General features: G+C 42.9%; 2 protein-coding genes across 9 annotated transcripts in view; one reads left to right on the top strand and one right to left on the bottom strand.

The window, feature by feature from the left end:
• Window positions 1–4817, bottom strand: part of MDN1 (midasin AAA ATPase 1) — a 140340-nt gene extending 135523 nt beyond the window's left edge. For 2 of the 3 annotated variants that reach the window (XM_045161956.1, XM_045161955.1), the window contains exon 1: window positions 4493–4816. In XM_045161956.1, the coding sequence (XP_045017891.1) occupies window positions 4493–4594 (102 nt within the window). In that variant the 5' untranslated portion in view covers window positions 4595–4816. Of the gene's footprint in view, window positions 1–4492 lie in introns of all 3 variants that reach the window. The other variant, XM_045161957.1, reaches the window with a different exon arrangement.
• Window positions 4818–11338: 6521 nt separating this feature from the next.
• CASP8AP2 (caspase 8 associated protein 2) overlaps window positions 11339–12098 on the top strand; it is a 35385-nt gene continuing 34625 nt past the window's right edge. For 3 of the 6 annotated variants that reach the window (XM_025294599.3, XM_006055349.4, XM_044924293.2), the window contains exon 1: window positions 11462–11719. Coding sequence is in view for 2 of the 6 variants with exons in the window: in XM_006055349.4 (XP_006055411.4) it covers window positions 11636–11719 (84 nt within the window). In the remaining 4 variants the exon portion in view is untranslated. The other 3 variants (XM_006055350.4, XM_044924292.2, XM_006055352.3) reach the window with 3 other exon arrangements.

Here is a 12098-nt window from a genome sequence, read left to right on the forward strand (position 1 = left end):
CCGACTCGATGGACATGAGTTTGAGCAAACTCTGGGAGTTGGTGATGGACAGGGAAACCTTCCATGCTGCAGTCCATGGGGTCGGGCAAAGAGTCGGACATGACTGAGCAACTGGACTGAACTAAACTGAAGGATTTTTCCCAGCATTATTTTGAGGGTTTCCCCCGCTAATTTCATCTCATTGAGATAACTGAATAAGCCTTTAATAATTTCAATTCTTCTAAATTTCTTGAGATTTATTTAATGGCCCATCTTATGACCTATCTTGGTAAATGTTTCCGATGTGCAAAGTATATATTCTGGAATTACTGGGCACAGTATCCTATAATGCCAGTTAGGTCAGGTTTGTTGATAGTGCTCAGGTCTTCTGTGTCCTTACTAATTTTCTGTATTTGTACTATAAAGTACTGAGGTTAGAGTATTAAAATTCTCCAATTATAACTGTGATTGTCTATTTTTCCTTTTCTATCACTTTCTGATTCATGTATTTTATTATTAGATCCATGCATATTTAGGTTTCTTTCTTAATTCTGAAGTACTGACATTCAGGGCTGGATACGTTCCTTGCTGTGAAGGCTACCCTGTGTATTAAAAGATGCTTAGCAGCATCCCTGGCCTCTACACTCTACATGCCAATAATATCCCCACCACAAGTTGTGAAAAATTTTAAAACGCCCCAGACAGTAAAATTCCCTGAGCTGAGAGTCACCAGGCAGGGCGGGGGGAGCGGGGGGGGGGGGACCACTTCAAAAAAGAAAATGGAAATAAGACTAACAGATAATCAAGTTTCTTTTAAAAATTAAAAAAAAAAATCATATGCTATCTTAGAAAGATTAGATTTTGATTCTGGAAATAACGGAGAGCTTTTAGACAGAATAGTTCCGTCTATGGGGTCACACAGAGTTGGACACAACTGAAGCGACTTAGCAGCAGCAGCAGCAGTGATAGATTCAGATTTGTCTTATTAATGATAACTTATATTAAGTGGCCAGAACAGGATGGGAGATAATAGCTAAAAGGAATAGGGGCTTCTTTTTGAAGAAATAAAAGTGTTCAAAAATGGACTGTGGTGACAGCTGCACATACCTGTGAACAGAGCAAAAGCCACTGAACTGTACACGTAAGAGGATGCACTATATGGCATATGAATTCTCTCTCAAAGCTGTCTCAAAAAGTTCTAATTCTAGCACACATGTATTGATTACTTTCTACCGGCCAGGCACTGTGGTAAGCTCCTCAAATGCATCATCTAGATTTCACAATCTTATTTATAGTAATAACAACAGCAACCACTTTTATAGACAACACTTACTGTACCCTAGGCACCTAACGCTCATAGCAACCCATGAAGTAGGTAACATTATCCCCATTTTACAGATAAGGAAACTGAAAAATAAAAAAAAGGGATAAGGTGATAAAGCAGATAATAGAACCAGGAATCACATCACAGGCTCCAGAATCTCTGCTTTTAACTACTCTGTAACTATTTAGCAACTATCACACATAATATGTATCAAGAAGCTGAGACCTAGGAGAGTTGAGCAACTTGCGGAAAGCCCCCAAAACAATGGTAACACACTCCAGTATTCTTGCTTGGGAAATCCCATGGACAGAGGAGTCTGGTGGGCTACGATCATCTATGGGGTCACAAAAGGGCTGGATACAACTTAGTGAGTAAACAACAATAAGGAAAGAGAAGAGAAGGACTTCCCTGATGGTCCAGTGGTCGAGTCTGTGCTTTCACTGCAAAGGGAGTGGGTTCAATCCCTGGTAGGGGAACTAAGATCCCGCATGCCACATGCATTGCCAAAACACAAAACCAAAAAAGGAATCTGATCTGCACCCATCCTTCAGTCCCACTGCCCACACATGCTCTCAAGCACTCTGCTCTTCTTCAACATAGACAGTAATCAAGGACATAAGATGTGATTCTGTGATTTATAGTAAAAGAAAAAAAAAAAGTCTTCAAAACCCCACACCTGTCCAAGTACCTAAAACTCTGGGAATTTCCTGTGATGAGAGAAATATGCTAGAGTAACGCAGTGAATTTCGGAAAGCGGCTAAACTGGGAGCCAATCACGTGATTAGAGGATTAGAACTTTAATTCTCATGCCTTGACCTCTGAGGAGGGCAGAGGGCCTAGAGATTAAGAGCTGAATCACCAATGGCCAGAGATTTAGTCAATTGTGCCCGTGAAGGAAGCTTTCATAAAAACCCCAAAGAATGTGGTTCGGAGAGCTTCAAGGACGGCTGTCCTGAAAAGTGAAATATTTCTCCAAGTTTTGTGAGCTGCTCTAGCAAATTAATCAAACCCAAAAAAGAATTTATTAGAACCCCCAATTTATAGGCCAGCTGGTCAGAAGAGCAGGTGAGGGTGGGAGAAGTCTTTTAGGGTTAAGCCTTTACTCTGAAGGAACTGACACTTTCCGCAGGTAAACAGCATCAGAATTGAGTTAAATTGTAGGACACCAGCTGGTATCTGAGAATTGCTCGGTAGTGCGAGAAAGAAAACCCACGTGCTAGAATTAAGAGTCAGAACTGTAGGATGCTAGTAGTAGTAAGGATGAAGAGAAAGACACAGATTCAATACCAAGGAAGGAAAATTATGAGGACTTGGCTATATGTGACAGAAAAGGAACAAAAAGAGTTGAGGACACTCAGTCTTCTGTAACAAGGGACTGGACAGAGAGACGGGGGTGTCACCAGCTGAGATGAAGAACAAAGGAAGCACATCCTAAAAATTTATTTCAGATCCCAAACTCCATGAGAAGTAAAGTTTCAAAATCTTTGCTGGGAGTTCCCTCGTGGTCTAGTGGTTAGGACCCCATGCTTTCACTGTCCAGGGCCCAGGTTCAATTTCTGGCAGGGGGAACTAAAATCATGAGGTTCAGTGGTGGAAAAAAAAAGGTCTTTGCTCTCCAGTAAAAATCACTGTTTTCCCAAATAGGAGAAAAATAGATAACAACACAATCAACTCTTCTCTGAGTGAAAGGCTTGAAATCATTACTGAAAATAGAAAGGAGCAAACCTGAAAGACATTTCTCAGATTGGATAGAATCTGAGACAGAGGAGAGACAAATGGAAAGTACAGGTGGCCAGAATCTTAATTCAATTGCGCTTTCTAGTAGCTTTCAAGTCCCTCAACATTACTATATACAGTCTCAGAATCTACCTGAGTGGTTCCCACGCTTCAAAATCTCAGATTCTCTTTTTTTAAAAAGGCTATGAACCATTTCCTCATTTTACTTCCAATACATAAGCACTAATTTTCTATCCAATTACTGTGAAGAACCATAAACAAACCTTCTGCTGTCAGTGGTCCAGGATCCCCAGCTTCAGAACCTCTGCTCTAAATGCAAGCCCACTTACAGAAAAATACTTCTAGCCATAATACATAGTTCAGGAGCCTGTCACCACAAACTCAGCTCATATAAATTGATTTTTTCATTAGTCCAGTCCATCAAAATTCAGTTTTCTTTCCAGACCTCCGTTAATGTTAATGATCCCTTCCTTGGGGGAAATCACAGGCCAGATAACCCCAGGCATATCTTCCACTACTTCCTCCCCTTTGCTATACACGTTCAATTTGTCATCAAACAGACATGCCTCTCCTGTTAGCTCCAGGCCTCTCCAGATTCGAAAAACTGCTGTTGCTTCCTTAGCAATAGGATATATATGTTCCAGATACCGGACTTAGGAGAAAAAAAAAATTATTTCCCCCTACTCTCAAGCTCACAGGTGTGGTGGGGAAGCATAAAATAGAAAGTTAAAACGACAGGTGAAAAAATGCGTGATAAGGATCCTCAACCCAGCGGGTGGTCAACGAGAGAAGGCTCTTAAGAGGCCAGAGCACCCATTTTTCAGAAAACTAATTCATAATTCCTATGGCTTACTAATTATGCCCTCGCTCTCGCTTGGCCCATCAGTTGTATTCTGTGTTTCTGAACGTCTCCAAAAATAGACACAAAATACCTTGGGGGTCTGAGACGATAACGAATTTATCTGTATCCGCAAAGTGCCACACTGTGTCTTACTCCCAGCAGGAATACAATCAATACTTGTCAGTGGGCAGGAAAGTCAGAACAAGGCAGAAAGGAAACATCCACCCAAGCTAAGAGAGGGGGCTGGACTTGTCGGCACGCTTAAATAATACAAATGTCAAAAGGGCAAACATGCAACCTCAACTGCCAAAAAAAAACCCCAAAACACGTTTTTCTCTGAAGGTCACGTTTGGCGCACGCAGCCAGGGTGCTGCAAGGAAATAAATCGGTGGAGAGAAGGGAATACTCTCCCATAGAATAAATAACAAAAGGCTCCTTCCAGGCTCCTCAAAAGCGCGCGGACGCCTCCGCCACTGGCCAGCCTTGGGGAGGGGGCCAGAGTGACAAGACACCGCTCTCCGGTCCCCTGCGTCTTCCCGCAGGGCCACGGGGCGCGCGCCAGGCGGTGGTGGGGACGGCCCAACTCTTTCCCTCCCTTCTCCTTCTCTTACCTGCTTGACCAAGAACCTGCCCAGCTCGCTGCGGCTCTTCTCGTTCTTGGCAGCGATTAACCGCAGCGGCGCGGCCGCCACATCCAGCAAGAAGTGCTCCATGATCACGGGTCCTCCGCCCCGGGCGGCCACAGGCGCTCCTTGCTTCGCGCTAAGAACCCCCGAGCCGCTGAGGTCCCCGCGCCGGAACTGCCACCAACTACGTCTCCAGTGAAAGCGGCCACCGCCGCTTCGCCAGTACCTAGAGAGAGGAAGCAGCACACGTGGGGGGAGCACGCGGCGCTCTGCATCATCAGTCCGCGACCGCACCAACCGGCGATCGCGGCCCCGCCTCCTCGGCACCGGAAACGCGGGGCGTCAGTATCTATATAGTTCCGGCATAGACTCCACCAGAAATAGCTTTTGCTGGTGGAGGTTAACGGTTACAGTGATGGTAGATCCGGCGACAAAGAGTGGCGTGACAGCAATTCAGGAGAAGCTAGGGGGCCCCTAGGGCCGTGTGCCTACTATCCTCAGCCCGCCATGCCTCCTTCTGCCTCAGCAGGCAAAAAGATCAGCTAGGAATGAAAAGCAGATTTACCCCCTCTAACCCATCAACTCCCCTTTTAGACGGTTGGCCTGTGGAAATTCACGCAGAAGTGTAACAAGCATAGATAGCCCTCGCAGCAGTCGTATTATAAATATTGGATATAAGTGTTAAGATGGGTGATGAAAGAAACTTTCACAAGCTGAGATACAGAAAAGTCATTTTGGGTTATACATGAGTTAAGGTGAATTTTATGTTCAGGAAAATAGCCTCTGTGGCCTATCAAACATAAATTTTATATGTGCTTTAATTATTAAAGAGGAGCACACTGACAAGTAAAGAATGTCCATGTTAAAAATAAAGATTAAATGCCTGTCTTTCTGGGAGGCTAATGCTGGTCCTACTTTGATGATGACTGCCTTTTCCAGTGTGTGTGTGTGTGTGTGTGTGTGCGCGCGCGCGTGCGTGTGTGTGTGTCTGTGTATGTGTTTTAAACCTTGAAGAAATGTAGTGTGTATGTTTTAAACCTTGAAGAAACGTAATGTCTGTGTGTGTTTTAAACCTTGAAGAAATGTAATGTGTGTGTGTGTGTGTGTGTGTTTTAAACCTTGAAGAACTGTAACCATGTCTTATTTAATGTTCTTTGTTTTGACAAGATATAAAATTGTGCTGGAACCCATGCTTCTCTGGAGCAGCTTCACAGAGTAATCTGGGAAGCTGGCTTCTGGTCTAGTCCTTAGTTTGACTGAAATAAAACTTGTTTCTATTCTTATTATAGATTATTGATTATTTTCATTAACATGGGAATTAAATAAAGTATGTTATATAGGACACTGAATATTCTGAAGGCACTGTGAAGAGTGGAGTAGAAGAGTACATAAAACTAAAAGTGTATTTATGTCAAATTCATTCATGAACAAGCCAAAATAATGACAAAGTCAGACCAGTGGTTGCTTTTGGGGGTATTGACTGAGCAGGGCCTAAGGGAACTTCCTAGGGTGATGGAAATATTTCATTATCTTCCCCTGTGTGGTGGTTACTCTGATAGATACAAAAACCATAATTTATTTGCATTTTTCTTTAAAATTGAGGATATATGTCAAAGTACTGTGTTCCAAGGTCTTTTCAGGTGGCTCAATGGTAAAGAATCGCCTGCCAACGCAGGAGGTGGGGTTCTGATCCCTGGGTTTGGAAGGTCCCATGGAAGATGAAATGGCAACCCACTCCAGTATTCTTGTGGAGAATCCCATGGACAGAGGAGCTTGGCAGGGTACAGTCCATTAGGTCACAAAGAGTTGGACATGACTGAGTGACTGGACATGAATGCACTGTATTCCAAGTTTCCCTGGATTTCTCGTTCTGGGTGGATATATTACTTTGAAATGCAGATAAGTTTACCATATTCATAGACCTTTGATTTTAAGTTGAAAAGACAGAGACATTGACCAATGTTAAAAGTATTACAATGTTTGAAAGAACTTGAGGTTTCACTACATGTTTAGGTACTTATGTAATACAGAAGAATCTTTTGTATTCTATTACTGCTGCTGCTGCTGCTAAGTTGCTTCAGTCGTGTCCGACTCTGTGCGACCCCATAGATGGCAGCCTACCAGGCTCCCCCATCCCTGGGATTCTCCAGGCAAGAACACTGGAGTGGGTTGCCATTTCCTTCTCCAATGCATGAAAGTGAAAAGTGAAAGTGAAGTCACTCAGTCGTGTCTGACTCTTCGCGACCCCATGGACTGCAGCCTACCAGGCTCCTCTGTCCACGAGATTTTCCAGGCAAGAGTACTGGAGTGGGGTGCCATTAGTTAATCATAAAAGAGATGTTACTTGTAAGTTTAAATTATACATAATGGTCCATCTCTGGGAACCCTGCTTCCAGGTAATGAGTATTAAGCTAAGATACTGTTGTTTAACTCATAGGAAACATCTTGACCACACCTACTTTTGAATGACTATAGAGAGGAAGAAATGAACACATCCCCTACAGAGGCTGATGGGAACCAGGAAGTGTTTGACTTTACTTCCTCCCCTTTTAGTTTAAAAGGAGCCTGAATTCTAACTCAGGCAAGATGGTTCTTTGGGGCATGAGTTCACCATCTTCTCTGTTTGCTGGCTTTCCAAATTAAGTTGTTATGCCTTGCTCCAACAACTGGTCTCTTGATTATTGGCCTGTCATGTGGCATAGTAGTATGAGCTTAAACTCAGTAACCCTTAGGAATGTTTTACTTGTCAGTTTTGTGTTTGTCCTACAAGTATGAAGCATTTAAAAAACAGATGAAATGCATTACATTTATAAGTGGGATTTAAAATACTGAAAGGAATTTAACTATATGCTGTAAATAGGAGCAATTTCTAATTTAAATTCATCAAAGTCTTTTTCTGGCCTTCCAGTCTCATATTTCATGTAACAACTTTAATAAAACTCTGCAGTTTTGTTCTGTTGTTGCCATAATTGTTCCAGTAGTCTAATTCTTTGTAACAAATTATTACCTTAAATTATACTGACTTAAAACACCAATTATTTTTGTGTGTGTGTGCTAAGTCACTTCAGTCGTGTCCGACTCTTTGCAGCCCTATGGACTGTAGCCTGCCAGACTCCTCTGTCCATGGGATTCTCCAAGCAAGAATACTCCAAGCATGCCCTCCTTCAGCAGATCTTCCCAAGCCAAGGATTGAACTCATGTCTCATGCATGGGAAGGCAGGTTTTTTACCAATGACTAGCGCCACCAATACTTAATAATAGGGAGGTTCAGGAATTTGAGCAGGGCTCTGCTGGCAATTCTTGTCTTCCATGGGCTATTGACTGAGGGCATTCAGTTGTATTGAGCTAGTTAATGGCCTAATCTGGTGGGTCCAATATAAGTTCACTCACACATCTTATATCCTAGCAGGGATGGCTGGAAGGCTGAGCTCAGCTGGAACTTTAAGCTGGAATGCTTACATGACCATTTGAGGTTGAGAAGAGAGAGGTCTCCAAGAAGCCTGGATAGAAACTGCAAGGTCTTAGAAGTCCTAAAACATCCCTGTCCTTGCATCGTATGGTCAAGCAAGTTGCTAAAGCCAGCCCAGATTCAAGGCACTGGAAATCAGACTTCATTTCTCAATGGAGGAGTGGCAAATAATTTCCAGTCATCTCTATTTACCACAACTGATGCACTTTTTGAGATTTATAACAGAATTTTCTAGAGCACTTTCATTTGAATTATTTGAGTAACAGAATTTTTATAATGCGAACACTGGAAATGTTAACCCTAGCCTCTTACCCACATTCAGGATACTGAGTATCTTGCACTTGTTCCTTTGGATAGATTCCCCCTCCTCTCCTTCTTCATCCTCCTCTCTGCCCTTAGGTGCTGACCTGTTCAGACTACAAGGATTTTGAGTCTTAGGTGTGTTCATGACATATTGCAATCAAGGTATCATTGCTTCCAAACCCTTTAAGGAACAAAAATAAGGAATATGTATTTTAAAAAATCATGAGCTCATGCTTACATTTCCAATTCATGTAAAATAATGTAAGTTTTCACCCCTAATGTTTTTGATTTTAATCTTGGATCTCTTTTCTCTTTCAATAAATATCTTAATTCCTAAATTAAAATATTACATATTTCTTTATTCCACAAGATACAAAAATAGTTTCAAAATTACAACATTAATACTAACAATAAAACTACTGCATGAGTTATAGATTTCTTTGCAGTTCTTTTTGTCCTTAGAAGTATATCCCACTCATGATATACAGTCAGAGCACCGTAGTCATATGTCACTTGAAATAATTGTTTTGTCTATGTGGTTATATTTCTCTTGTTTACACAGTTTCATTATTTAGATTTATTTTCTATTTAAATGTTTTTTCTTCCTGATTTAACTCAATCTTTTAATATATGAAACTCTTCAATAGTTTAAAAGTTTATAAAAAGGCAAACCTAACACTTTAAATAGGTAAAATATATGGTATGTGAATTATATCTCAATGAAACTGTAATTTTAAAAAAGGAAGAAAAACCATGCATATTTCCATACATATATTTTGCTTGTTTTTGCATAGGAACACATGAAGGATTAATTAGAACCTAATAAAAAAAGGTACCATACGGTACCTGAAGCCACCATTTAATATTTTTATGTGGAAATAATTTTTTATTTAAGTAAAAATACTTAAATGGTGGCTTCCGGTTCCATATGGTACTTTTTTTATTAGGTTCTAATTTATCCTTCAAGTGTTGCTATATGAAAACAAACAAAATATATGTATATTCTTTTTCTAATTCTTTCATTGTACTTTTATCCCCCTTAATACTGTATCTCCTAGTTACATAAACATCTTCTTCAGAAATTGCTTTTACTTTAGCAAGATTTGCAATTGTGAGTTCAGACTCCATAAAGGATGTAACTGTTTTACACTACTCCATTTCCCTAAGAAAAATATTGGGCTTCTGTAAGTTTACCAAATTGGCAATGAGGTCTTTTGAAGCAAACTTTTGAAGCAAATATTTTTACAGGTAGTTCCCACCTCCCAACCCTGCCTTCCTTGCCAGGGCTTGCAGAATCTTAGTTGCAAGATCTTCGTTCCCGCTCTGACTAGGGAATAAACTCAAGCCATAGCAGTGAAAGCACAGAGTTCTAGCCACTGGACCACCAGGGAATTCCCCAAGCAAATATTTTTAAACCGAATACTACTTTCTATTCAATGTAAAGTATTTACTAGAATACCAGTAACAATGAGAGACTTTGTAAGGCTTAAATTATAAGGTTATTCTTTTCTGGAAGATAACTTTGCTGGAAACCTTTATTTTTGAGGCACATATGCTGTGTTCTCCAAAGAAGGCAATGGCAACCCACTCTAGAACTCTTGCCTGGAGAATCGCATGGATGGAGGAGCCTGGTGGGTTGCAGTCCATGGGGTCGCGACTGAGCGACTTCCCTTTCACTTTTCACTTTCATGCATTGGAGAAGGAAATGGCAACCTACTCCAGTGTTCTTGCCTGGAGAATCTCAGGGATGGCGGAGCCTGGTGGGTTGCCCTCTATGGGGTCGCACAGAGTTGGACACGACTGAAGCAATTTAGCAGCAGCAGCAGCATGCTGTGTTCTCAATAATTTTTTTTTGATGACTGCCATCAAGTACTCATGCTGAAAACCAGTATTCAATCAGTTGCTATGTTTTATCACTTTCATCTCCTAAATAGTCCAAAATCAATTCCCTAGGCTACCTGCCATCTGCCTCATCTTCTCTGGATCACTTCAACAGCATCTCAAAATCCTTCTCAAGGCCAACAGAGCTTACTGAATGTAAATCAGATCACCAGCACCCCAAGCTTAAAAACCTTTGGTGGCCCGCCTATGCCTCATCTTTAAAAGTAAATTCCAAGCTCTTCGACAAGTTCTTATGGGGCTTCAAGGTCTGACCCAGGCCTCTCTCTCCAGCCTCACCTCACCCTTTATGCTCCAGCAACGACGTATGCCTTATGATTACACACCCTCTACCCTCCCAGTTTCCACTACCTGGAAAGCTACCTGGCTAACTTCTCTTCAGAAGCGACGGTGGTTGGGGGAGAATCTAGGAAACCAGTATTCTTCCAAAACATATTCACCCAAATGAGGACTTATTGAAAAACTTTATTCGCAAGTTGTTAAAATGGAAAAGCAGGAGGAAAGGACTCGGGATCAAGATCATCTCTCTAGATGAGGTAGCAGCGGAAGCTGGCTTTATTTCCCCACCGGTCAATGGCGCGTATTTCCCCACCGGTCAATGGCGCAGGGCCAGCCTCTGGGGGTTAGATCCTACAGGTGCCTCTGATGCCCGCAAGTTCTAAGAGATAATTCTGGTAGCCTGACTCTAAAAAGCACTCCTCTCTCTCCCATCCCACTTGACTGGTATCCCCTCGATACCAACTCCCCGGGGTAAACTGTTTATCCTTCAGCCAGGTATCTGAGGGTAGTGCACAACAGGGCTTACTCGTCGTCATCACTTCAGCGCCCAGCACCTGTTTAGCACGCGGTTGGCAATCAGTCGAATTAATTGAACAAACTAAATAAATTCGTCGAATTAACAGAACAAAGAACTAAGTAAATGACAGTGCCTTCTCAGCGATTATTTTTCCCGTTCATTAAAGAGCTCCCAGACCCCGCCCTACCTCAGCCAAGGTTCTGCCCCTTCCGTACGGAAGCCCCGCCCCTTCTCCCCCGCCAGGGCAGGCCCCGCCCCTTTGCCTCAAACGCGAGTTTGGCGCCAACCTTGTTTTTTTTAATCCCTCCCAAAGGCGGGAACTATTAATGTGCGCCGAGGACGTGCTTTGCGTCCGATCCGATTGGCCGTGGACACTTAGTCCCGCCTCCGGGTGCTAATAGCGAGCTGGTATTGGTGGAGATGCCAGGGAGACCAGAGTGTCCAGAGAGGATCCCAGGCTGCTTTGGGCCAGGCGGGGCGGGTAAGTTCTTGTCCGGGTCCGGTCTGCGCGGAGCTTCTGGGAAGAGTTTGCATGGCGCGGAAGTCCCTTTAGCGGAGGCTCACTGCGTCCGCAGAGCCAGGGAGTTGAAGGGAGCAGCGGAATCGGTGGGGGTTGGCGTGCGTCTAATGTCCGGGGCCCTCAGGAAGCCGCGTTCCTCGGATGCAGCTTCTGGGTTTTCACTCCAGATCCCTCTGTGGTCCTTCGAGAGAATTCGGGAAGGGGCGGGGGCGAGGACTAGCGCAGGTAGGAATTGTCCTTTCGACCACTCTTCCTGCCCCTCCCCTCCAAAACCTATCTCTCCTTGGAATTGTCCTTTCGACCATTCTTCCTTCCCCTCCCCCCCACCAAAACCTATCTCTCCTTGGAATGTACTCGTTCGGATGCGATTCTCTGGAGGAATGGGTCTTTCCTGTGTCTGGTGATCATTGGATGTAGTTTGTTTCGGCCACTGTTATACCCAGAGAAGTTGTTTACCTTAATCTCTACAGGTATGAGAATCTTTTCCTAACACAGAGTAAACCCTAAATCAGATGTGAATGTATAATTCGTAGAGTCTCAGGATTTGCGCTTCAGACATCAACTTGCCATTGATTCTGGTTCTTCCCTTTTCTTTCCCATACTT

This window comes from Bubalus bubalis, chromosome 10, assembly GCF_019923935.1.
Source record: "Bubalus bubalis isolate 160015118507 breed Murrah chromosome 10, NDDB_SH_1, whole genome shotgun sequence".
Lineage (NCBI taxonomy): Eukaryota > Metazoa > Chordata > Mammalia > Artiodactyla > Bovidae > Bubalus > Bubalus bubalis.